The sequence below is a fragment of the Thamnophis elegans genome, chromosome 5 (genome assembly GCF_009769535.1).
Source record: "Thamnophis elegans isolate rThaEle1 chromosome 5, rThaEle1.pri, whole genome shotgun sequence".
Lineage (NCBI taxonomy): Eukaryota > Metazoa > Chordata > Lepidosauria > Squamata > Colubridae > Thamnophis > Thamnophis elegans.
In genome coordinates, this window is record NC_045545.1 from 47,678,936 (window position 1) to 47,706,091 (window position 27,156).

Consider the following 27,156-nt stretch of genomic DNA (forward strand, 5'->3'; position numbering starts at 1 on the left):
GCAACACTTAGTGACAGTCAAGGTTACTAATAAGCTATCAAATAGTATTAGGAAACAAATAAAAACAATATACCATAAAGATATAAGCAACATGGTTATAGTCATAAGTGGGAAGAGACAGGTTCTAGGAAGGACGAGAAGAATAATAGAAATTCAGTCTTAGTAGGTAATATGACGGTGTTGTTTAGCAGAGTGATGGCATTCAGGGGAAAAACTCTCCTTGTGTCATGTTGTTCTGGTGTGCAGAGCCCTATAGTGTCATTTTGAGGGTAGAAGTTGAAACAATATATGTCCAGGATGCGAGGGGTCTGTAGATATTTTCACAGCCCTCTTTTTAAAAGACTCGTGCAGTATACAGGTCCTCAATGGAAGGAGGTTGGCAGCAATTGTTTTTTCTGCAGTTTAATTATCCTTTGAAATCTATGTTTGTCTTTTTTGGTTGCAGAGCCAAACCAGACAGCTATGGAAGTGCAGATGATAGACTCAATAATTCCTCTGTGGAACTAGACAAAAATGCTATGATTTGAAACCAGTGAAAAGTTATAACTGAAAGATATGATTGAATGTATAACACAGATTCGGTGCTTATTACACTGGCAATTCAGAGTATGAAACAGCCTCAGAAGGAGCTTGGATTATTCCAGATCATCACATGAATCTTCTTCTTCTTCTCCTCCCCTGGCAGACTGTTCAATGGCTTTCATCCAGCGCTGCTTCAGTTCTTCAGTTTCAGCCATCAGGGTATGGGTCTGTTTGGACTGTACCAACTGGAAGATGTGGCGGGGATTATTCTGATATGGCTCCTTGATATGGTAACCCAACAGAGGGATAGAGGCACAGGCCTTGACATCCTGGGTCAGGTGAAAGAAAGGATCCAAACACAGTTATTCTCAAATGTCCCATAGCTAATTTCATATCTCTGTTGAGATATGACCACTTTGTTATCATCACACTGACATGATTCTGTACTACTGAAAGCCCAAACTAGTTTTGTCCATAGTTGTCTGGGACGTTTGCCCCCCCCCCCAGCCTTTTTTTTTCCAATTTGGTTTATTTTGTTTTACCCAAAACAGCCTCAAGAGGCTGCTATTGCTTAACTACAGAAAAGTTAAACAATATTATTGCATACAGTCTAGCTGGGCAGCCATATAAATGTAATAAATAAAATAATTGCTTACTTCATTCCTCTCTATTCAATATTTTTATTCATGATCAGGAACTCCCAAAGCTAGAACTTGAAATTTTCAGATTACTCTGAAGTATGTTTGACTTAGCAGAATGATATATTAAATTCCTTGGCAGAGTGGAATTATAGAAAGTTGTCGTTTGTGCTGGGAGTTGTGCATCCTGCCTCTCATATATTATAATTTCTACCTTGGTTTCTCATCAATTACTTCTGGTCTCATATCAAACGGCAGCACATGGCTTGGCTTGGACTCTCTACTTCTTACTGATTTTCTCCTCAGTGGAATACATTCAACCTTCCCTGCCCTGGTGACTCCCAAACATGTAAAAGTATCAGATTAGGGTGGGATAATTTCCCTCCAGAAGTGGAAAATCACTGGGAATGATGAAGTTGGGACAAAAATGCTTCTGTAATTAAATAATATTCAAGATTGTGGAGACCTAAGCGCAAGTCTACCATTAGCCATTGAAGCCCATAGAATGCTTTTAAACCAGTCACCATCTTTCAGTTTCAACCTACTCCACGGGATTCCTGTTATAAGGAAAACAGTGAAATAAATGCATCACCCTGAGCTTATTAGTCCATCTAATATATTTTCTGAGATGATGCCAATGGGAAATGGTGGGAGAAGGGAGAAGCTGAAAAATATTCACAACTACATCTTGCAGCTAGTTTGGAATGGAGAACTTTTCATGTCACTAATTTCTATGTTCAGGGATGCGGTGGCTCAGTTGTTAAGACACTGAGCTTGTCAATCAGAAAGGTCGGCAGTTTGGCAGTTTGAATCCCTAACGCCATGTAACAGAGTGAGTTCCCGTTACTTGTCCCAGCTTCTGCCAACCTAGCAGTTCGAAAGTACGTAAAAAAATGCAAGTAGAAAAATAGGGATCACCTTTGGTGGGAAGGTAACAGCGTTCCGTGCTCCTTTGGCAGTCATATGACCATGGAGACATCTTCGGATAGCGCTGGCTTTTTGGCTTTGAAATGGAGATGAGCATCACTCCCTAGAGTCAGGAACAACTAGCAAATATGTGCGAGGGGAACTTTACCTTTACCTTAATTTCTATGTTCTTATATACCCAATCTTGATGTTATGAAAGGCGGTTATCAAAGGGCAGGGTTCTAGAAGCAACTCATTTGTAAGCCTTATTAATTTCCATCATAATAAACTCTACACAAAAACATACCTGAGGTGCAGCATAAATATACAACACCAGTGGATCATCTCGTGGGATCACAAACCAGCCACGCATGCTCCCCTTTCCATTCTTATCCATAAGCTGCAGAAAACTGCACATTAGGCTCTGCCCTGATATTTCTGCAGATTCTTTCTGCCAATGAAACAAATGGTTCACAGCATTATTAATAAACTCTTCTCCAAAAGAAAACATGGAGATTTCATTCAGCTGCCATAGCTAAAATCCTCTGTGGAGGATGAATGTATCAGAAATACTTTATAAAGCATCAACACTGATAACTACGGTAAGTATCTTTCCTTAGTAAGTAGCTTGATAATATCCTGAAAACAATTTCTACAGACAAAATTGCTCCTCAAAATCTAATCACATGATGTAGGCAAAAGTTTGCTGTTAAACGTCTTCTACCTGCTATTTCTTTGCCAGGATTCATAAAATTATGACATTAGATTAGAAGGAATCTCATAGACTTTCTAGAAATGAAGTATATTTGGCAGATCTGACTAAGGAACATAACAAATTCAAAACAGGTAATGTCATGCATCCCAAATTTCTACTTCAACCAAGCTTTCCATGCATTGATAATGAAACTTCATAATGGTTTTGCAATCCAGAATTCAACTGGCTAAATGGAGCCAGCAGATCCTTACATTTCTTAATCCTGATCTAAATAAAATTAAACAGATGTGTTTTTCAGTGAGTTGTCTTTCTACAAGGTTCTCTTTTTTAAAAGGTTCCAATTGATTTCTAGAACAGTTCAAAGGCAAACTAACCTAAGAGTAGAGTCAGTGTTTGTCTAAAATCAATCAAGGAGTCTATCTTGGAAGGGAGGACCTAAGCTAGGCTTCCCATGCCCAAATTAGGGACATTAACCAGAAGGTCTTAATATGTATGCTAATTAATCCCTTATGCACTGCATTTAGAAACAGTTGTTTAGTTCTTGAACCACACTGGATTTCAAATTAGTCTCTAGATTAGAGATTCTAGTCTTCATAGAATAGTTTGAGCATACTCAGAATAAAACTAGGTTTGAGCTGCACTTGTAGCATATTTGCCAAAATGTGCCAAAACTAAATTCTTTTTTAATTCAGAAAAACGGTGCACATGGTTATAACTAAGGCTAGTAATTTAGCTGACATATTTTCTATATTGCACAACATTTCAATCCATGATCAAAGTCATAATGGGCAACAGAGATCACATTGTCACAATTTATAGTGATCCATATATGCCACATAAAAGATTGAGATGACTTAGAATGTAAGATGACTAAATGACAAAGAACATGAATTAATGAATGAAATCCAAGAAAATATATATTACAGGTGGCCTGCATTTAATGAACACTTGTTTGGTAACCATTCAAACTTTTAATGGTGCTGAATGAGTGGTACTTGGAACTGGTCCTTGAAGTTCTGGCCATCATAGATTCCTCACGAACACATGATTATAATCTGGGCACTTAACACCTGCCTTGCAATTGCAGTGTCCCTTAGTCATGTAATCATCAATTGCAACCTTCATTGCTGGCTTTGGACAAGCAAAGCCAATGGAGAAGGCAGCAAGTCTCAATGGCAACTTCAGAGTCATAGGATGCTGCAACATTGTAATTGAAAGCAGGTGCAAGCGGGATTCAGGCAAGCATGAATCATACTCATGTGACTAGAGGGACACTCAACAGCAAGAACATCAAAGTGTGTGATTCACTTAATAACAACAACCAGGAGTGCTGGAACTAGTATGATCATATGACGTCATGCTTTATGACTGTGTCACTAAGCAACAGAAATTGTGGTCCCAATTCCTATTGTTAACTGAGGACTACTTGTACATGAAAGAGCTAAAACGTATGTCAAGACAGTATGAATTGATGTTTAGGTGGTCGTGGGTACATAAGGAAATTTGAATTTATAGAATGGCAATAGCTGCATATTATGCTCTAGTGATAATGGGAGAGATGAATCTGCTAAAAACCTATTCAAGAATAGATTAATCTTTCAATAGAAATAATGGAAAGTGGGTGTGAAAAAGAGGATATTGAAACTACTTGGTACAGAATAAAAAGAAATATGTTACTGAGTCCCAAGGAAATCTCTAGAATATGGTAATGAAAATTATTAAAAAGGATGCTTGATGGCAGTGGAAAGTGAAAAAGGCCATGAATGAAAAAAATGCATATAATAGAATTGGTGCTGCAAGAAATGAAAATAAAAGGGATTTGAATAATGTACATGTAGAGAAACAATAGTTGCAAAGAATATAATTATAAAGCACACAACAATAGTAGCAAAGAATATAGCTATAGAACATACAACCATTAAAAGAGGCAAAGAAAATGCAGAGCAATTTTTGATGGAAATTAAAAAAATGTTCTGAAAATGATAAAAAGAGCTAAACAAGAAGTTGGGAGCAATTAACAACGATGAAAGTGTAATAAGACAGGGCTGAAAATAGTATTTTAAACATGTATATGGGATTAATAAGAGGTATGTTGAAGAGTGAAATTGAAAAGAATCTTATAAATGTTACTGTCCAAGAAAATAACTGGTGAAAAAGTTATAAATGCTGCAATCACATTGAAAAATTGTAAGGCTGTAGATAAAGATGGTGCAAATAGAAAATATTATTTAAAATATAAAAATACCGAGAGGGTTTTTTTATGGCATGGCAGTTTAACTTGTTTAACATTTGCATCTATTTTTGATCATGGCCCATATAATGGAAGAATGCTATTATTGTTCCCATATAAAAAGGGGAGAGTAGCAAGTACAGTGAACAATATTTGGAAACGAGTGGGCTTTATAGTATATCTGACAAGAAATGCACTGAATATAGTATTACTCTTCAGCAGGTCTTTCGAGAAATTTATGAATGTGAGAAACAACGTTTATTCTATATTTGTAAATGTAAAGAGAACATATGACAAAGTGAATATGCTTCAATGTTTTGTGCAAATATCAAGTTGAAGTTTGGTTGACTGTAATTACAGTGGCATATAATAGAAATGAAGAATGAGAATAAATGGAATGCCTAAAAATGTTCAACATTGAACAGAGGCGAATGGAAGAATATGTGTTGTTTCTTTATTTTGCTTAATGTATTCATAGATCAACACACGATGAATTAGAGGTGTTTTGGTGAAGACATGTTGTATATGCCAACCTTCAGATTTTTGTAAGCACACAATACCATAATTGTTGGCTGAGGACTCAAATATTTGTAGTACATATTAGAAAAATGAATGATACAACAAGGAGTATGGATTTGAAAAGCAATCTATTGAAATCTAAAGTGATTGAGTTATGCCAAGGAAAATGGAGTGAACAATTGCAATTGATCTGTAACTTGTGAAAAATAGAGCAATATATTTTTCTACCTTGGAAGGATGTTCACTGCAATGAAGAAATCTGAAGACATGCAAATGTTGATAAAAAGGTGATAGGAGTAAGAATAGGAGTAGGAGTAGAAATGATAGGTTGAATACAGCAATGAGTGAGTATGACAAAAGCATGAAAAAACACCATATGTACTCATAGATAAGTCATGAATTTTAGGTTCCAAAATGTAGGCCAAAATTGAGTTTAGTTTATCTACAGATGAGCTCATCTGCAAATACACATAGCAATGTTTTTTTTTAATATACATACATACTCACAAATAAACCCAACTACAAATAAATCTGACTCTCATTATTTTTCACCAAAGTACATGAAAAATGTACTACCTAGAGATAAGGCAGTTTTGAAAATTTAAAATGGATCTCTTCTGGAAACAAAAACATGTATTGATACAAATATAAAAACAAAGAAGCCTTTCAGAATACATTGGAAAAAGAAGACAAAAAAACCCTGAAAGTTGGCTTGATCTTATCTGCAAATATATACAGTATATTGAGGTGGCTTGGCCATAAAAAAAGAAAGAATAATGAAACAACCCTGTGAAAGAAGAGTGAAGGGCTCAAGAAAAGATGAGAGTCTGAGAAAGTCATAGTTGGCTCTGATGACAAAGAAATGAGATGTTAGTAGCTTTAGCAATGTTTCATTTCTTTTTTTCCCCCTTGTATTTTGCTTTTAATTCCCTTGGATCTTCTACATTATTCTCCTTTCTATGCTGCATAATGTTGCTTGCCGGAAAGAAAAGAACATTGTTAGGAATATAATCTAACGGTTGGCTTGGCAATATATAAATCATACCTGTTTCTTTAAATCGTACTGTAAAATGTGATTGGTTGCTGTTTTCCTCAATCAGCCATTAGAGGGAGCCAGAATAACTGTTAGCTCTCTGTTAGATGCTGGGCTGATCTGATCTGAGTGGTTTTTTTGGAAGCTGGCTGTTAGAAAGTGCTGTGAGCTATTGTAAGTTTTGCAACTGCTAGCAAACTTTTGAATACTGAACTGATTATATGATACTGGACTGTTATTTGGATTATCCCTTAAATGAAAGACATTGATGACTGACTGTCTTATCTGTGTATGACTTGGACTGTTTGATAGTCTCTGATACTTCTATTTCCACAAAAGTAAAAGCCTATTTAAACTGCAGTTTCTCTGTATGCTGGTTTGTGTGTTCTCCAACACCACTCTCACACCGCTTCTCTGTATGCACTCGCTCTCCCAATGTGGAGCTTACCTAACAAACATGATGGCTATGTGTGCATGCTTCTGTATAGGTTAATATATATGTATGTATGTATGTATGTATGTATGTATGTATGTATGTATGTATGTATGTGTTGTGACTCAGCAGCAATCTTCTGTGAGTCTTTTCGGGATGCAAGATTAATTATGCAGCTGGGGCTCGTTAGGGACATATTCTGGGGATAAAAGGATGGATGGTGCCACGCCCTAGTTGCAGGAGTCAACGTTCCTTGGTTTGTTCATCATGGTTTGATCATCGGTCATGGTTTATGTAAGATACACTTGGATAAGTGCTTTGTTTTTCTGTAACCCTGATTCGTAGAGACTTTGGAAGAAGTGCTTTGCTTTCGTTTTGTTCAACTTGTGTTGCCGTAAGAAAGATTTGTTTTTCATTCCGTTATCTTCAGGCAGAGACTGTAATTATGTTATTTTTGGGCTCGCAGCCAGTTTGAGCCGAGAACTGATAAAGAGAGTTCCTTTTAAGTTGTTTGCCTGTCGTCTGTTTAACGAGCGGAGAAGGGGGGACAGAACAGTATGTATGTATTTATCAATGATGGGTTGCAGGCGGTACGCCCTGGTACAGACGTACTGGAGCCTGCCCGTAGCACTCGGTACTGTTCCGGTACGGTGCTCCAGGGGCTCATCCACCCACCCGAGCTCCTTACCTGTCTTTTAAGCCTTTGGAACTTCCATGAATGTGCATGGTGCATACAGCGCCTGCATGACACGCCGCTGAGCAGCTGGAGCGTTGCAGAGGCTTGCAGAAGCATTGCAGGCAAGTACAACACATGCACGCACCGCATGCGTCCATGTGGGTGATGCCATGGCTGTTCCAACCATACCAGTTGGAATGAAATCTGGAACCCACCACTGGCATGCATGCACCGTGTTTCCCCCAAAATAAGACAGAGTCTTATTTTCTTTTGACCCCCAAAATAAGCGCTTAGCCTTATTTTCAGGGAGGTCTTATTATTTTTGAGGTGCAGGAGGCAGCGAGCATGGTCACCTCATGACTGCTGCTCTGTTGCAATATTTTCGGGGAGGTCTTATTTTCAGGGAAACAGGGTATGTGCAATGTTGATGGGGAAGTGTTTGCTAGATAAGTACTTTCAAAATCACAAAAGTGAAACTGCTGCAATAAAAAAATTCCTACCCAGAACATCAAGTTATCAACAGACCAAGGAACAAGCCTGAAAAAAGAGAAGAAGCAAACCTTCCAACTCACCTCCAGAATGCCTTTGTGCTTCCCATGCTGCTCGACAGGCAGCAAATTCCCTGTTAGGAAACCATAGCATTCCGCACAGACACGTTTGAGTCCATTCTTGTCATATTGCAATTCAACCTTGTATTCAGAACACCGGGCACACACCACCTGCCTCCAGAAGAAAAACCACAGGTTTGGAGAAGGTTAAATGTGGTGAGGTGGTTTTTTTTTTTTTAATGTTCATTGTATCCAGTTCTTGGAGACTGCTTGGACAAGTCCCTGCAGTTTTCTTGGCAAGGTTTTTCAAGTCTGCAATTGCACTAGCCATAAGCACTCTTGTTCTCAGTAGTAGCCCTTCAGATCGGCAAAACCTGTCAATTACCTTGAGGTCAATTGGGGGAGGGGGTAGAGAAAAAATAAGCTCACTCACATAGCCACAAGCTCGGCAGTGATGCCTTCTTCGTGTGATAGCATTGAATGGCTCTCTGCAGCGCATGCACATGGTGACTAGCTTGTCTCTTATCCACTGGGGAGCCCACTTGCCCAGCTCCTGTGACTCGCCCTGCTGCAAGAAAAGAGACTCTGAAATCAAGCAACCCTTTCAGTCAGTCTTTGGACACACAGGAGGGTGTGACAGCCTCAATTTAAATGTACCACAACTAGAGTCAATGGGACATAAGGACAAAACTTTGCTAGATGTGTTTTCTGTACATCTCCCCTTCCCCTTTGTTTATCAGAGACTTGTCAGGTCTTTGTAAATGTACACAGTTACAATCTTTGGAAAATGAGCTCATGGTTTTAAAAGAGGAAATGAATATGGGTAGCTCTAAAGTGTAAATGGGATAGAGTCACAATAGGTGTGTGTAACTGGAGATTTTACACTGGAGTCTTGTGTCTCTGCTTCTTGCCCTTGGCTTGCAGCCTTGAAGGTTTCACTCCTCTTTTCTTTCTTGTCGATGGCAGACTGGAAGGTCTGGGAGGGAGGAAGAAAACATTTCGAATAGAAGGATTTCTGAAAAGAAGCTTAGTTACAATTTACAGGTTTAAATAGCAGCTCCTATGTGTTTAATCTAAGACTGACCTAATCAAAGATGAAGAATGGATGGATTTATGAATGGTTGGGGATTTTAAGAATGAAGAGAGGAGTTCTAAAACCTTCCCCAGCCTTGGCTTAAATTCCTTATAGAGCTTTCTGCTCTCACCTCTATTACCCATTGTATTTGTGAATGAAATTGACTTCCCTTTAAATGCATGGGGCTGCCCTATCATATAATGTGTTTGAGCCACTAAAGATCTCCATGTGGATTCCCAAATGTCTTAATCTAGCTGCCAAAATTAGAAATTTCCAGCACCAGTACCATCTATATTGAAGGATACTGCATTAATTGTGGGTCATTTCTTAAGGTATAGCTATGTGGTAGCATCCAACTGACCTTATCTGATCTTGAAAAGCTAAATAGGGAAGGAAACAGTTAGGACTTGGATGAGAGAACACTTAGGAAATACCAAAGTTGGGAAATTTAAAAGGGAAGAATGGCAATAAGAAGTCCCTTCTACATTGCTGCTAAGAAAACTACAATGATATGTCTATGAAGTCTGACTTCATAGGGAGGAAACATTCTGAGAAACTTTCTCCATCCCATTGATGCTTTGGATTCAGATTTCTCTTATGAGACTATTGATTAGGCTGTAGCTTTTCTTCCTGTCTCTCAAGGTTATTCCATAACCTATTATATTTATTGAGAGTATTTTGGTTTCCTCATTGGCCAGGATGCTTCTTAAGCTTAAAAAAAAAATTGCAGCAATGGCTACCTTAAGCCAGGCATCCATCTCCTCCTGGGACCTACAGAGAAAGAGATGTCATTTATTGGAGAGGCAGAGTTCACTTTCTTTTGCTAGAACGAAAAAAAGGATACATTTCTTGCTGAATTACCTAGCTTGCAGTTCTAGAGTTCGCTGCTTCCCTGACACAAGGAAAGCATGAGGAAACTGTACATCATTTAGTTCTCGAACCTAAAAGAAAAAAATTAGAGCACTGAAATGAGAGTAAATACGAATTTACTTCATACTTCATTCAGTTGTATACCATTTAAACTACAAAAGTATGCTTACTTCAGACAGATATATAATTTCCCTTGGGTATTTTTTTCCGTTTGGAAAATTATTATTTTCTGGTGTGAAGTTAATTGGAATGGGCACAGAATTGTCTCAACTTTCAGATAATCCAAACGTTTTTAATCTATTTCCTTGACTTCTCCTTTGAAGCATGTTCAAGGTTTTTTTAATAAAGTTTTTTATTTTTTCATTTTTATAACAAATAATCACATGTATACATAACCAACATTATATTATTGTTAAATGTTTACATCAATTTGTCTTACCATCAACCCCAAAAATGATTATTGGCTCTTCTGCTCTCCATACACCATATTTATACCCTATCCATCTCTTTCTTCTCCCTCTCTCCTCCTCCTCCCTATCTCCTTTCTTCCCTCTGTCGTCCTTCTCTTCTTCACTTCCCCTTTCTCTCTCCTTCTTCTCTCTCCCCTTTCCACTCCTTCTTTCTCTTCTTCTCTTCCCTCCCCCCCACCCTCTCGCCTATCTCCCTCTTCTTCCCTTACCTCTCTCCTTTACTTCGCACCCTTCATCTCATTTACTTGGTATATTTCAGACTCTGAGCGAATTCAATTTTATGTTGATCTTATTTATAATTCCATTTCAATATACATATTTAATTTTAACATATATCTTCCTTCTTCTTTTTTTAAAGAAAAAAAGTATACATATATAGTAATTATATTTTTAAAAACTGACCCCCAGCCTATTTTTGGCCGAGATGTAGACCTGATTACGATTCCCAGCTATTCTTATCATTATATTTATATAGTTATGCATCCTTACACACCCCAAATTTGTAATTCTGTCTTTATAATCTCAATAATTTTCCATTATAAGTATATTTCATGTTCCCCCTCCATTTTTCCACATCTTGGCTTAGCATATCCTTAATTGTCTTTAAATAACAGTCCTTACTGTTCAATGTTCATTACAATTCCATTAATCTACCATGTAGAATAACAAGCAGTACACACCTCACTTTGTTCATCATCTTAAGAGTTCTATATGTGTCCATATTTCATATATTTTAACCTATACTTAACTGTCCTTCCATTGTCATATTCAATCAATTAGCAACTCAGTTTAATTATCATGTATAAAAGTGAATCACATACCTCTACTTTGCATTATCCACATAACAGTTTCATATTTGTCCATATTCCATACATTTTAACCTTTATTTAATTATCTTTCCATTATCATATTCAATCAGTTAGCAACTCAGTTTAATTATCATATATAGGAGTAAACCACATATCTCAACTTTAGATTTCCCATATAACAATTTCTAATTGTCTGATTTTTTTTCCTAGTAAGTCTTTTGTCCCACTTCTCTATTCCTGTCTTCTCCCTTTACTTTGTTTTGACATGTCCACCCTCTTCAATTTTCCCCAAGCCACTGTCAACCCAATGAAATCTTTTTATTTCCTTTTGTTGGGACACATCCCCCCTTTTCAATTTTCCCTATACCGCTGTCAAACCCAATGAAGTTTTTTTCTGTTCAAGTTTTTGTAATTCTCTATTACTGATATTATATGTTGTGTTTTTAACATTAATGTTTGGAACTAATGGAATAAGAAAGAAATACTTTTCTTACTTCACTTTTCCCCTTGCTAGAGCAAACCTATTAAGAGTATGTGATTCAGCAAATTTAATGGCATGTGGGTATGAACTTAGAAGGCAGAAGATCCAAAAAGACAACAGTCAAATAAGAGGCAGCTGAATCTGCATAAGAAATGGCAAACATCCCAGAAGTGGTTGTCCCTGGTTTCTTGGACTGTAAAGGCAAGGGGGAATGGATGTAATTTGAGACTTGCAAGATTAGTATCAGCCTTGCAAGGTAGTCCAGACAAGGAGGACACCCAGAAGTACTAGCTTTAGCTTTATTGTAAGGTTACAGTTGTAAGTCTGAAAGTACATCTCTATTCCCTTCTTTACAGTCCAAGAAACCATGGATGGTCCCTTCTGAGACATTTGCCATAGCTTCTGCAGATTGAGCTGCCTCTTATCTGACCATTGTCTAGCCTATGACTCTTCCGCCTGTCTCTCAAGGTCATTCTCACATACCATTACAGCAGAAGAGCATCTTTTCTAGGAAGCACACTGCAAGAAATGTATAGAAAAGCTGAGTGATCCTAATGAAAAGACTCCATTGCTTTAAGGAGTTGCAGAGAGGTATTGACTAGCAATCTCTGCATTTTTTTAAAGTAAGACTTTTCAAACTACTGTATGTTCTCCATGACAACTTGATGAAATTCCATGAGAAACTAAGTTCACTCAAACACAACCACTAGTTTTTTCCTCTTGATCAGGAGTTCTGGGAAATACTTTTGAACTAACAGATTCTGTAGTATAAAAACTTTGAAAACCCCTGCTCTAAAGCAGATTTATCTTCAAAAATCTGCAAGGCCTTACCTAGCATTTCACTTGTTTTGGCTTCTCTCCCTCTCTCTTCCTCCTTTGAGTTCTTAAATTCTCTGCCCTAGTTGCAACTCTATCCAATCTTACTCAAAGGAACTTCCATAAAAGTCATCACAGATGTTTTTCAAATTGACTTGAATAAATAAATGAATAGGCAATAAAATATTCTGACCTTCATGTCATTGACATCAATCCGGTGGCGCACTTGAAATTCAGCACCCACTTGAATGACTTTTGGTACACAGTACAACAGCAGGTTATTAAACTAAAAGTTGTAAAAACAAAACAAACTCACAAATATACACTGTGTTGGAAGAAAGTTGGACAAAACCGAAAGAAATTGCTATTAATTTAAAAAAGGCCAAATAAAAACATAATCCCTTGTTCTCTATAGACCTTGTGTCATCACTTCAATGTAAGAGAGGTCAGGAAACAGATGTCACAAGGACTATAGAAACTTTATTGTTTGCAAGGTATAATAGCAGCAACTTGAAAGCTTGATAGATTTTCTTTCTGAACCCTCTTATAAATAAGAAAATCAAAGGGAGACAATCTTAAATTTCTTTCTTATCCTTTCCAGTAAATTAAGCTAAGCTGATATTTATATAACAATCGCAACAATAATCATCACAATATTTGCAATCGCTTTTCAGACTATATCTGCAAACCTCAATAAAATATTTTATCACCAATGATCCTCACTAGTGCATTCCTTTAGAGGTAGTCCTTGACTTAGGACGACAAGTGAGCCCAGAATTATTATTGTAAATCATTGCAGTCATTAAGCAAGACACCCTGAGCTCACCACATTCAGTCTCCCCCTACTGTTAAGTACCATGTGTGTTGTTAAGTGGAACCCAGAATGTCTAAGGAGAACCGAGGTGGCGTAGTGGTTAGAGTGCAGTACTGCAGGCCACTTCAGCTGACTGTTAACTGCAGTTTGGCAGTTCAAATCTCACCGGCTCAAAGGTTGACTCAGCCTTCCATCCTTCCGAGGTGGGTAAAATGAGGACCCAGACTGTGGGGGCAATATGCTGACTCTGTAAACCGCTTAGATAGGGCTGAAAGCCCTATGAAGCAGTATATAAGTCAAACTGCTATTGCTATTATTGCTATTGCTATGTGAAAGGATTCCAGAAGTCCAGTGCAGACTTACATCTCACACTCTATTTCACGCCCAGGCACACACTGCAGCAGCTCCCCAGCTTACATGTGACCTGAGCCAGGTCTCCCAGGGTCTCAAACCCCAACTCACCCAGGCATACCTTCCCTTTTTGCTGAGTCCCACAGCCTTGTGCCTCTTTCCTGACTCAACGAGTCCCATTGATTTGGCTCTCCTCCCTGCTCCAATTATTTCTATCGAAGAGCATCTTTCCAAAATTCCTCCCAATCGATATGATTCATGGTTTTCCTACAGAGGCCACCTTGTGCCATTCTGGAAGTGGGCGCCAATTTTGTGATCTCTCAGAAGGGCATGATTTGGAAAATTACACCTTTTGGAGATACAATGAAAATGATGTGGGGGATCCTCTGTAGGAAGGCCACGCATCACATCATCCAAATGCTCTTCTGGAAAGGCAATCTTTGGAAGATATAAGTGAAGCAAGGTATGATAGGGCAGGGAGGAGGTCCAGAGGAGGGAAAGATAGTCAGGTTGTGGGCAGCCACTTGTAAGCACCCAAATTTTCATCAGGGAGACTGAAGGGATGCTGCAACAGCCATAACGTTGAATATAGGTCATATGTCCATTCATTCAGCACCATCATAATTTTGAAGTTGCTGAACGAAAGTTTATAAGTCTAGGGAAACCTGTATACCTTCACTTTTTCCATATTATTTTTTTAATACTGCCCCATTCCAAATAATTTGGGAGTCAGAGAGAGGTCCCCATAAGAAACTTGATACAATCTTCCTGCTCCATCACTTTACAACTAATAAACTAGCTGCCTAGAGCAGCCCTATGGTAAGATAGGTGGCAAATAAATTTAAGAAATAAATTAACAAAATAAAAATATCTCACCAGGAACAGATATCTCTCTGAGGTATTGTTGTGCCGGAAAGAGATTTTCTGAATGGGTCCTTCTTTAATAAATTCATTAGAAGGATCAACAATGTCATCATCACAGCCTAGCCTGTGATATACGTCCCATAGGTTCTGGAGTCGTTCCTGCAGAAACAATGGAATCAAGATTCACAAAATGGAAAACAGTAACTCGGCTATTGAGATACCTGCCTATAGTGAAGGAGAATGAGATGACTAATCAGCCGCACCATGGATGTCAAACTCACTGTGTCACATTGTTGTCATGTGATGATTTTCCCCTTCGTGAAGCTGGGGTGAGCGTGGCCTACAGATGACACATCTGGCCCGCAGGCCGCCAGTCTGATACCCCTGATCTGGATACTCACCATTTCAGCGATGGCAGCATTAGAATGCTTAGCTGCTGTGAAAATCATCTCCAAAGCTTCTGCAAGAAATAATAGTATTCTTACAATTATTTTATACAATTACTTCATGCCCAATACTATACTAGCAATTGTGACCTTGAGCAACAAAGGAATAGTTTGGAGAAACTATGGCACATTAGAAAGAGAACCAGCACCATGAACATCTAAAATCATTCAGTAAGGAGACCAAAAGGCATCATTTCAAAGGCAAGATTGATCACTTTTCTCACTTTTTTTGTTGTTGCCCCCATTCTAAAAGAAGGGATCAAAGCAAAACTCTTACTCTGCGCATCTTCCTTGTCTGGTGATTCCAAAGGTAGTTTTTGAATATAATCCTTCAGGAGGAGTTCATATCTGGGAATTCTCTGTATTGGTTCCAACATGTGATGCTGCAAGGTTAAATTAGCAGACACTTCCTGTTTCTGTGCAGGACAATAACAATTAGAGGAAAAGAAAGTAAAACCAGGAGACTGAAGGATTCATTAGTATCTATACATAAAATACATATACATACACATACAAAATCTCCCTGTCTTGACTTCAGATTTCTGTTATGGCTCAGTTTCCACCCTAAAGCCTTGCTTCCTTTGATGAATGGGAAAATAGCTCCTGAAATAAACTTCACTTCATCCTCAAATTTCCCAATCAGAAAATCAACAGCCAAACAGTACCAATTTAGGTGGATACCACCACCTCAAGGTACTCTTCATGCCTATGAAGTGGCTTATTCTCAAAGCTGATCCTATATACAGTTCCTATAGCCCATCTATTTTCAAAGAGGATTGTAGTTAGGAAAGAAAAATTAACATCTCTTCTTCTAGATCAATACAAATAAGGCTCATTTTCAGCCAGGAGGGAAACGTGCCTTATTGGGTTTTTTTTTTAAAGAACACAACCAAAAAGGGAAGACACACAATTGTGGAAGGAAGGCTTAGTCATTCCTCCCTGCAAACAATAATTCTCACATATGCAAATATTAGAAGGTGTTTTTTTTAAAAGCAATGAATTGGTACCAACAAAAAATATTTTGAATTATTGTAAACTGTTTTGAAATTGAATTGATAGAAAGGGACTTTCTGGGAGAATCCTATTGAGTAGAAAAGGATTAATACTTTCTATACACCATGACCCTGTACATCATACATGCACAAAGAGAATAAATTTAGAAAACTACTCTTAATGCTAACCAAAGTTCCCTTCCTAAGCCTAATTCAATGGAGAAAAAAAAGAAGAGAAATTTAATATTTCAGAAAGATAATAAATAGAGAGGAGACTCCTTTCCAATTATCTTAGTAGATATTGGACATGTAATTTTTTTTTTTAAAAAAAGATTTTTCTTCATTTTTGTACTTTTTTAATGTATTCCTATCCTGCATTGGAGAGAATTGGCAGAGACTATATGGGATTCTAAACCTATCTATTTTTAGCCTTCTACTATGTAATGGTTGAGAACAATCATAAGTTTTTAATATTCAAAGCAGTAAATCCAGAAATTTCAGATAAGATACTGTATATGCACAATAGATTATACATCTATATAGCTAATCAAATTACAACCAATATGAATTTTTAAAAAATGAATTGTATTATGAGCTCTGAAACCATTTCACCTGAATGTTTGAGATGAGTTCTTGGAATGGCAAGGCTTTTTCCGACCATACAGTGATCAGATGCATCGCCTTGTCGAAGTTCTTCACATATTCACTATACATCTTCAGGAAAGGAGCCACTTTCTGGATGATATCACCAATTCTGGGATTGGAATCCCTGTAGCAAGAATTGTAAGAGAACATTGTTGGTATCGCACAAAAAAAAAAAAAAGGCTAAAATAGACTAGGAATCCTGGAGAAATATCCAGCTGCAACTATAACTGGTCTTTTGACACATAGCTGGACATAACTTATTTTTAATAAGCAATTGTTTGATTCTGAAAAATACATTCCAGCAAAGTAGTACTAATTTTCTTTTAACGTCTTTGCAAAAATGATTACAATCGATTACAAAAACGTATTCAGATGGCGAATGTGTTTGAAATATAGTCCAAATAGGTCAATAGGCAATAAATGATTTGTGTTGGCTTTTCTCTTTTGTTGAAACCTTTTATATTACCCATTATGCTATTTCACTTTTCAGAGCTTGTAACAAGTGTTGAAGATAGCAGGTACTTCTGTAAAAACAGAGATAAGTGTCTTCAGTTAAGAACAGAAGCTTACAGAGACATATGCCTTAAAGGCTATTAAGGGGAGAGCCGCATCAAAATAAATAGGGATGGATAGGAATATAACGTAAATCAATTTAAATCTACAAAGTGTCAGGGTAAATACTAAAAATACTTCTATCCTAGAGAAAATCTGAATGGTCACGATGGATTAATTCCAGGTTGATAGCACATAATCAATCAATGAATTGCATTACTTATAGGAGTGTTCATAAGAAATGAATTATTGCTATGGATGTTATTTTTATAGAATTTAAGAATACAAACTGATGGATTAAATCATTAAATAAATAGAAATAGTATCACTAATATAGCAACGTTAGTATCAATGTTCTAAAAATGCTGATTGTAAAAATATCCTTTTCTCTGCCTATTGTGAAAACAACACAAAGTCAGCTAATCAGCCATTCAGGGAGGTATGGTGTACTGAATATTGTTCTATTAAAGTGAAGCTGATGATCATAGCAAAGATCCGAGAACCAGTAAGTAGACTGGTTCCTTGGAACCTCTCCAGGACAGGAGATGACCCACATGTGCTCCAGATGACTGCTCCTTGTGAAGAGAATACAGAACAGTGATTTTCTGTGGGCATCAACAAGGGTATCCAGCCAGTAAATGCTCAGCTCCATCCAATTGCCCCAACTCAACCTCAAATTAAGAGATTACAGGGTCGTAAAAAAGGGAGAGTGATGATGGTTGGAAGCCATTTTTTATATATTGGTCTTCTCTTTATTATATTCTTTTCTGGGTTGACTCAGTCTTCCATCCTTCCAAGGTGCGTAAATGAAGACCCATATTGTTGGGGGCAACATGCTGACTCTATAAACCGCTTAAAGCACTCTGAAGCAGTATATAAGTCTAAGTGTTATTGCAATTGCTATTTCTTTTCTTTCTTTTTTCTTGGACTTCTTACTCCTCCTTCCTGTTATCTTTTCTTTAAGTTTAGTTTGTATTTGGTTCTACTATTATAACTGAAATTCTTTATAAAATTATATATACATATAAAAATAAACTCAGAACGTTGCATTATGGGAAGGAGGAGCTGACGTCGCAACGACACGACGTGCAATCTTGGAGATCCAAGATTGCAGTCGATACTTTTGCTGCTGGATGGTCCTTTTGAAGCTGCTGAAGTTGGGACAGCTCCGGAACAGGAGGAAAACAGAAAGAGAAAGTGTGTCCATCTGGTGAGGAAATCTTATTATTATAAAAGGGACTACCCCCAAAAAATTAAAGCTAAATTAAATTTGAAAACAGAAGAGAACAAGCAGTGAAATTAAGCTACATTAGACAGTGTGTTATCCTTTTTTAAAAAAAATTTTTACGGGTGGAACTTTTGCAAATGTTTCCTATTCTTTTAAATTGAATGGATTAGTTTTTCTTTTCTACATTTTATATTCTTTTTTTTTTATACCTATGGATTAAAATCTTTTTCCTTATTTTTATAATGCTGGATTGGATGGTTTTTTTTTGCTCCATTTAAGAATTTTGTTTTCTTTAAGCTTGGAATATAAAGAAGATATAAAAGGAATACAAAGAGGGCTGTAGTAATAGCGGGAAAGGAAGTAACACTGCCACTTGGAGGCTGAAGGCTTGGAAGGCTTGGAAATATTGTCTTTTCTTTTTTCTCTTTGATCATTTGACTTTGCATTTCAGGTGCTCTTCGGGAGCTTTATAGGCAGCTGGAGTGGAGTGAAAACAAAACCTTGTCTTGAAAGATTATAAATGAACTTGCTTCAAATTTAATAAAAAGTTCTGAATGCCAGAGTGGCAGTGTTTACAAGTGGCACAACATGAAAAAGAAACTTTAACATTGCAAAAGATTATGTTTTAAATTCAAACATTATTAGAAGTGACAGAGAAAACTGAGAAGATATTGGAGAACATAGATCGTAGAACAGCAAAATTTGATGGAAAAATTGAGGATGTTCATCAAATGAAGAAAGTGGAGGTCAGAGTTTTAAAAACTGAAGTTTTAAAAACTGAAGGAAAAAATAAACAAAGAGACATGAGAAAATTGTTGATACTGACAGTGAATTGAGCATAGTTGGAAATGGAAAGAGTGGAATATGAAAAGGGGAGATGGACTGGAGCGCTACCCCAGATTTCAAGGTATAGAAGAAGAAAAGAGGGAAGAATTGATGGAACTAAGGAGAGCAATTTTGTCAGAAGCACTAGTGATAACCAAAGATAAGCTGATCGAAGAAGCAGATGGAGGGTTTCGGGCTTATTCAAGATATGCAATAAGCAATAAGTTGCGAAGAGAAGTCCATACAAAACTTTCTAAGGAAATAACCAGAATACTAATGCCACAAATGGCAAGAGACATAAGACTGCACTATTACTGGAAAGACACATGTTGATGTAATGAAAGCTTATAATAAAAAATTAAGTCAAATTTAGTTAAATTTAGAGCATTATGTATAAAATTAAGTGATAAAGGATACAGTTAAATAATTGATTGATAATGATAATAATGCATATATATGTATTGGTTTGATAAGAGGAAATTTGATATAAATTGCAAATGGTGACTACGAAAGGAGGTTTAGAAACTCTGTTATTAAATATAACCAGTTTTTATTTAGAACATGTTATAAAGATGTAATGTTACTGGATAATATTGGGAAGAGCTAATGGAATGCCCTTATGTGGTTTTGCTTTAAATCTGGAATATTTTATATAAAAGGACGCAAAAATAATTATAGTCAAATGAAGGTTGAGGTATGATGATAGTAATATATATAAATATATTTGATTTAAAATATATGATTTGATATGAATTGTAGGTGATGACTGTGGAAGGGATGCACGGAAGTTTTTTTAACCAATCGACACACTTTCTATAATTTGTAATGGAAGATGGTTTTGTGGTTTTTTTGTGTGTGTTTTGTCTGTTTATGTTTATTCAAAAATTAAAAAAAATTCTTACAAAAAAAAAGAAGGTTGCATTATGCACCATGTACCATAATACAACCTTCTCCATATATAAGATGTTTTCCAAGATTGGACAAAGTGTTCAGATAAAATTTGTGACTCAAGCTTAAACGACTTGAATCTTTTTCACATCTAGCTTTCAACAAGCTATTAAATTTGTTATATTTTTCCAGGAAAATAGTGGTCAAAAAAAGACAAGCAGGCTGATTTCATAACTTACCAGTCCTCCATACGTTTTTTCAGCTCTGGCAAAAAAAACTGGGAATGGAACTGGTAAATGGAGGAGATATTAGAGAAGATCATTTTTACTACATCTTCCGGAAATGCCTTTGTAGTTCTGGCTTCTTTCATTAGCTCAGAGAAAAACACCTGTAAAGAACATTCTCAGTCAATGAAGAAACACAGTTTTAATTACAATGCTTCACCCTACTTTTCAACTCAAAAGTCTCTTGCAGAAACTTCTGTAAGATCAATAACATCTGCCTGCAAACCTGGCTGTTAATAGCACAACATAAAGGGGGGGGGCGGGGGAAGAGATAACCTGGGAGGAGAAAATTCAGGAAATTTGGCTTAGCGTTTTCTAAAACTATGGCAATTAAAGTACTAATTGTTATAATATAGAATTATAGTGGTTATAATTACTATAATAGTAATTAAAGGTCATCTGGAATAGAAACAAAATAAAAGATATCATATAAATAAAAATCCTTAGCAGAGCAGAAGAAATTACCCTGTTTCCATTCCTCATTCAGCTACAATGAGATAAGTATTATAAGATACAGGGACAGAGTTGACTAAGGGACAGATGCAGCAGTGGGATTCTACCAGTTCAGCCCGGTTTGGGCGAACTGGTAGCTCCAAAGATCAGCTGAGAGCGAACCAGTTCACTCCAACCTTCAGGTGGGCCCGCCTGCCCCTGGGCTATACTCACCTATGTTTCTTTGTTTTTTAGCCCAGCTGATAGTCTGTTGCTGAAGTTCTTCAGAATTGGGATTCCATAGTACGATGCCAGAATCGTGACCCGTCAAAAGCGCGGAGGACAAAATCGCGCTCGACGAAAGCGCGCATGTGACGTCATCACAGCGCGATGAAAAAAATTAAAAATTGAAATAAAATTAAAATTAAAGCAAGCCGATTCACATAAAGGTAAGGGTTAGGTTAAGGGTTAGGGTTAGGGTTAGGTTAAGGGTTAGGGTCAGGTTTAGAGCGTTAGCGTTAGGTTTAGCGTTAGGTTAAGGGTTAGCGTTAGGTTTTTCGTTACGTTAACGGTTAGGTTTAGGGTTAGATTTAGGGTTAGGTTAAGGGTTAGGTTTAGGGTTAGGTTTAGGGTTAGGTTTGGGGGGGTTAGGGGAAGGTTTTAGCTTTATTTTTACATTTTTCGATCACAGCGCGATGTTTTCGTCGCGCTGTGATGACGTCAAATGCGCGCTTTCGTCGAGCGCGATTTTGTCCTCCGCGATTTTGTGGTGGAACCGCCAGAATGACTGTTTTATTAAATTGGAACTTTAAGGATAGCTCTGCCTTGGACTCTGATTTAATTCTGCATGATATTTGGAACACTGACACGAAGAGTGTGTGCGCAAAGCATGCGCTCAGCAAACAGGTTGTTAGACCGGTTGAATCACACCATTGGACAGATAGGATTTTTATTTTTCATATAATTTTCCAAATCAATGTAGTCCCATTAGGAGAATAGTTAGGAGTTACTTTTGACAGTGGAATATCAGAAAGGGCTCTGTTTTTACTATGTGGACATTTTGGAATTTTCAAAGTATTAATAATTGCTTGCTTGCTACAGAAATCCAAGATTTACTGAATTTTTAAAAATCAGTTGTTCACGATGAAAATATCCAGAAGGCAATTTTTATGATATCTTCATGTATTGTTATTAAATAAAATAATAATCATGGAAGTAGTTTATTTTCAGCTTTTTTTCATCAGAAAGCTGAAATGCAGCTGCCAACCAACCTGGTCTAGAAGATGCAGGCGAACCACATAGGCCTGTTCTGTTTCCAGCAGCTCCAAAGCTATTTTTTTCTCCTCTGGTTCCTGTGAATTAGAGGAAGGAGAAATAGGTTTGGAAATCTATGATTCATAAATATTTGGATAAAGTGAGATATCATTAGCGATGGTATGCAGCTTTTGCAGCTTTTGAGACTGTATCACCAACGTAGTAATTCAGCAGTAATCATAATTGTTTTCTTTCATGAAATATCTGAAAATTTTGATGAATTTCAATGAGCCTTTTATAAATGGTTGTAAAATCAGGTCACCTACAAAATTTATAGTGGGATATCATTTTCTCTTAATTCTTTTTTACCAGTACAAATATGAAACAGCTCAATGATTTTGGTAAAAACTATCAAAGTGTCTAATGTCAAAATATTCTTGATTGTCCCACAGCCTCTCTACACACCATCCAAAGAATATTTATGGATTATCCCTGGTTTGCAAATCACAATAGGAGAATCCATACACAATATCAATAGTGCCTTGGTATAGCCTATTACCTGATTCTTGCTGCTTCCAGATTGCATGATGAAGTATGGCTGAGAATCTGAGGCTTGTTTTGCCCTCCAGTCGCTGACAGTGATCTTGCCTCTAAAAGAGCTGAGACATTTGACAGGGAGCATTTTAGGAGCTTGCCCTTGCTGCTCTAGAGACTCTGCACTGCAGTGCACCTGGCCAGGCTGTATAACTGCAGCTTTCTTAATGTCTCCCATGGCTTTTTCACATTTCACAGGTGGCAGCATGGAAGGTGCCATAGGCCTTGGAGTTGTTAGCTGAAACCTCAACTGGGGAAGGATCTGCTCTTTCTCAGGACTGCAGCAGGTCCTGTCCACAGAAAAACAAAGGTTTTAAACATTTCTGTTCCATTTACTTCTTCACAATAAAAGGGAGGCTCAAACCAAAAACAAAACATGTAGGCCTTTATATAAGTCAATACACATATTCAATGTAATAGTACTCATTTAAAGGCAGAATTAACTAGTTCGAATTTAAATTTCATCATTGAAAACAAACAAGGAAATGTTATAGAGGCCAACAGCATAGATAGGATTACTAATTTTGAACATGCACTAAACTAAAGCAATGGTGGGGTTCAAAATTCTTTACTACCAGTTCTGGGTAGGTTACTCCAAAGTCCCCATTTCCTCCCAATCAGCTGGGACTTGGGAGACAGAGAATTGGTGAGGACGGGGCCAGTCAGAGGTGGTATTTACTGGTTCTTCGAACTAATGAAAAATTCTGCTACCAGTTCTCCAGAACTGGTCAGAACCTGCTAAATACCACCTCTGAACTAGAGTTATGATTTGTCAAAAGCATGATATGCAGGAATGAGATCATGCTGTTTTGAAGACAGGAAAATTTCACCCACTGACTATTGGATATCAAAAGAGAACAAAGCAGAGAAAGCGATTGTTTCTTCCTTGTTGATAATCCTTGATAATGCAACTTTGCAAAGAGTTTCTGTTCTATTTGTGGATTAGATCTTTGGCTGTAGAAGTAATCCAATCCTTTTCACAGTGATCCAAGGAGTAACTCAATCCAGCTTGTTTTTGGTTCTAGAATTCAGAAAAACAACTCCAATCTCCAATTGGCACAGAAAAACCATAAATGCCTGTCGTTTCTTTAATCATATAAAATGAAGTTTGGAGAAACTGTAGAACAGGGGTGTCAAACTCAAGGTGCACAGGCCGGATCTGGCCCCTGGGGTGCTTAGATCTGGTCTGTGAGACCACCCTGGGAACAGTGAAGGACTGGCTTGCGGTGCCTCTGCCAGTGAAAATGGAGCTTAGGAGCTCCGTTTTCAACTGCGATGGTCTCCTGCAACCCTCTGCCAGTGAAAACAGCTCAGGAGGGCTGCTCCTTTTCACTGGTAGATGGCTCAGATCACCACAGGTGCCCTGACATGAGTGACATCAAGCTGGCCACATCCACCCTGGCCACGCCCACCCTGCCCCCCTGAGGTCAAACACAACCCTTATGCAGCCCTCAATGAAATCGAGTTTGGCACCCCCACTGTAGAACATTATAAGTAAATTGATCTTTCTGGATCTCTTCAATAATCTTGCCTAACACATTATAACATGGGAGAGAAAATATGTAAACATGTCTTGCCTAACACATTATAACATGGGAGAGAAAATATGTAAACATGTTTACAGTAAATCTGGTTATCTCTAGATTTTTGTTCAGGAATTCAATATTTAATATATAGCACCATTTCTCCCCACCCCCACCCCCTGCCCCCCAGTTTTGTGAAGGATGGGCTGGGAGAGGTGACTAACCCAAAATCACCCAGCAAACATCCATTAATTAATTAGTTGCTTGTATTTTGCCCAGCCCACTCAGATCATACAGTAATACCCAACACCTGAAAAAAATTGCAGAGCCCTAGACTACAGATGAATGCAGGGCATAATACGGAAATTTGTCATTATCACAGATACGCTCCGATAGGATTCCTATGCTGAAAAGTAAAATATAAACACTTGTAATACTGTCCACATGCATTGTAGCAGGTATCATTTAAATGTAGATAACATGTAGAACACCATTATCACTTTTTCTATTTGTAATTTCATAAATATCTGTATTTGAAATTGTGTCATTTTTGCAGTTAATAATATTGATTTTTAATTCCAAAAATGTTTACCTTAGTATAAAGTACTATACTCTCTACACAAAACTAAGGCTCATCAAGTTTAGTGAGGTATTATCCAGTTTAGAACTAAGTTCTTTATAGTAAAATCTTTATTACGGTCAAAGACCAGCAATACCCATTAGTTTTTACACTATATTAAAAAATACTAACATTAAGATATAATTAAAAAGTATTGACATTAAAAGTGGATAATAACACAATGGTCCAGAGATTATTAGAGGGATGTCCAGATAATTGGTACAAGATGATGCTATACTTCTGTAGCCAATTTTTTTCTTATGGACATTGCAGGAGCACAGAACTTTGCCACTGCATACTTGGTAACCGGGTTAGTATCCTGGAGGAGAAAGCCTAGATAAAAATGGTCTGCCCTCCCTGGCAATGTCTCTAATAAGGGAGAATATGTGCAGATTACAAGCTCTGTATAGCTCGCAGTGTAACAGAACATGTGCATTATCTTCCACTTCTCCTTTACCACATATACAGACCCGTTCTGCTATAGGTGTTCTCTTATACCTGCCCTGGAGGACTGCTGAAGGAAGAATGTTAAATCTGGCTCTGAAGAAAGCTATTCTTTGTTTTGGGGAGTTCAGGTCATTTAGATATCTTGCCGTTATCTACTTGATAGTTCTACTTGATGCCATTGCCATGTACTGTGACTTCTGAATAAATGAAGTAATGTACCATAGCTAAATATCATAAAAATGAATCTAACCAATTCCCAATGCTACCTTACAATATGAAAGAATTCCCAATGCTGCCTTACAATATGAAATAGATATAGAATGGAGAATCCTCAGAAATGCACTCTGCTCTCTTTTTTCCTTTCTATGTAGTCATCAGATTTTCTGTTTATGTCTCTTATGGATAAGATCAGCCTATGCAAAAATAAAGCTGCATTTCTTTTTCCAAACTGAGTGTTACTCCCAAAGACTACATCCTCTTTTCTGTTTCACAATCTTTATAACATACTTAAGCTTCCTTAACTTCTCCCGAAGTCAGTAATTATTTCCTTTTACCAAAGTTTCACTTTAAAGAGCAAACCACAGTTCACAATCCACAAGAGAACTGTACTCAGAGGGTTCCAGATCAGCCAAACCAGATACGTAAAAATGTATAATATAATAAAATATTATATATATATATATATATATATATATATATATATATATATATATATATATATATATATATATATATAATAAAATTTCAAAAATCTATTTGACCTGGATACCAGTTTAGTCTACAAAACTCCAGGCAACCAGGTAGCAAAGGAATTAAGTTTGCTATCCCATTCTTCCTGCACAGCATTACAGTTGTTGTTTCTGAGCCTCTTTTTTCTCTCTCTTTCTTCTGAGTATTCTACACTTGATCTTAGCCAAAAGGCCGAGAAGCGAGTATTCAAAAAATCTGGGCAAAGTATCTGAATAAAAAGACTAATTCCAGCTAATTCCACAGCAAATTCTAGTTAGTTGAGAAATAAAAGTATCTCAGAGTTTCCAAATATCATGTTCTATTATAAGGCAGCAGAAAATTTAGGACAGATTTGGAAACCACACCAAAAAAATAAACCACATCAAAAAAATAGAAATACATTGAATATAACATTTCATAGCAGAGAAGCAAACTTCTTGATTCTAACCTAATTTAAACAACATTCACATCAAACGTTTATTATAGTCAAATACCCAAGTTATTAAATAATGTCTATGCAGGTCTACACTCCATGATTTAACGCACCAAGGAAAAAAATAGTCCTTATCACTTTTCCAAAGAGGAAAGCTACCTTTGTGTAGCCACAATTCACTAACTTCAAAGCGGTAATATAAGAAATCCTGTATTTCAATCTTCCACTACTTGAGCTCTTGTTCATCTGGCCTTCAACCATGACATTACAACAGCTCCCCAAATCCCTTGTACCTGAAGTTCTCAAATATATTCACCAGGTTGACCACTGAGGTTTCTGGAAGCTTCTGTTTCTCCTCCATCATCTTTATTCTTCTTTATGGTCTCTTACTTGGAACTTTTCTGAGAAATAGCTGCATAAAAAAAAAAAAACCTGATAGGACTATATAACCAAGTGAACAATCTACAGATTGTCTCTTTCTCTAGAAGACAAGAA

General features: G+C 37.1%; 1 protein-coding gene across 4 annotated transcripts; it reads right to left on the reverse strand.

Moving 5' to 3' along the window:
• Window positions 1–331: 331 nt before the first annotated feature.
• FGD2 (FYVE, RhoGEF and PH domain containing 2) lies at window positions 332–27,156 on the reverse strand. Of its 4 annotated transcripts, none has more exons than XM_032219043.1 (16): window positions 26,978–27,156; window positions 22,876–23,200; window positions 22,334–22,414; window positions 20,586–20,734; window positions 16,821–16,977; window positions 15,494–15,632; window positions 15,172–15,230; window positions 14,783–14,929; window positions 12,935–13,027; window positions 10,157–10,236; window positions 10,036–10,066; window positions 9,104–9,196; window positions 8,654–8,788; window positions 8,245–8,391; window positions 2,374–2,517; window positions 332–851 (listed from the first exon to the last, which is right to left on the reverse strand). In XM_032219043.1, exons 2-16 carry the CDS (start codon window positions 23,128–23,130, stop codon window positions 636–638), a joined length of 1,926 nt encoding a protein of 641 aa, XP_032074934.1. In that variant the 5' UTR covers window positions 23,131–23,200; window positions 26,978–27,156; the 3' UTR covers window positions 332–635. The 4 variants fall into 4 exon arrangements, with proteins under 4 accessions (XP_032074934.1, XP_032074932.1, XP_032074931.1 ...); XM_032219041.1 differs by having other exon boundaries at window positions 8,654–8,785; window positions 26,955–27,156; XM_032219040.1 differs by having other exon boundaries at window positions 26,955–27,156.

Coding starts and splice junctions, on each gene's coding strand:
- FGD2 (XM_032219040.1), bottom strand. CDS start 27,025: ATGATGGAGGAGAAACAGAAGCTTCCAGAAACCTCAGTGGTCAACCTG. Junction 10,237..12,934: donor TTGATGTCAATGACATGAAG/GTCAGAATATTT, acceptor TTTTTCTTTTAG/GTTCGAGAACTAAATGATGT. Junction 8,789..9,103: donor CAGAGACACAAGACTCCAGT/GTAAAATCTCCA, acceptor CTTTTCTTGCAG/CAGGGCGAGTCACAGGAGCT.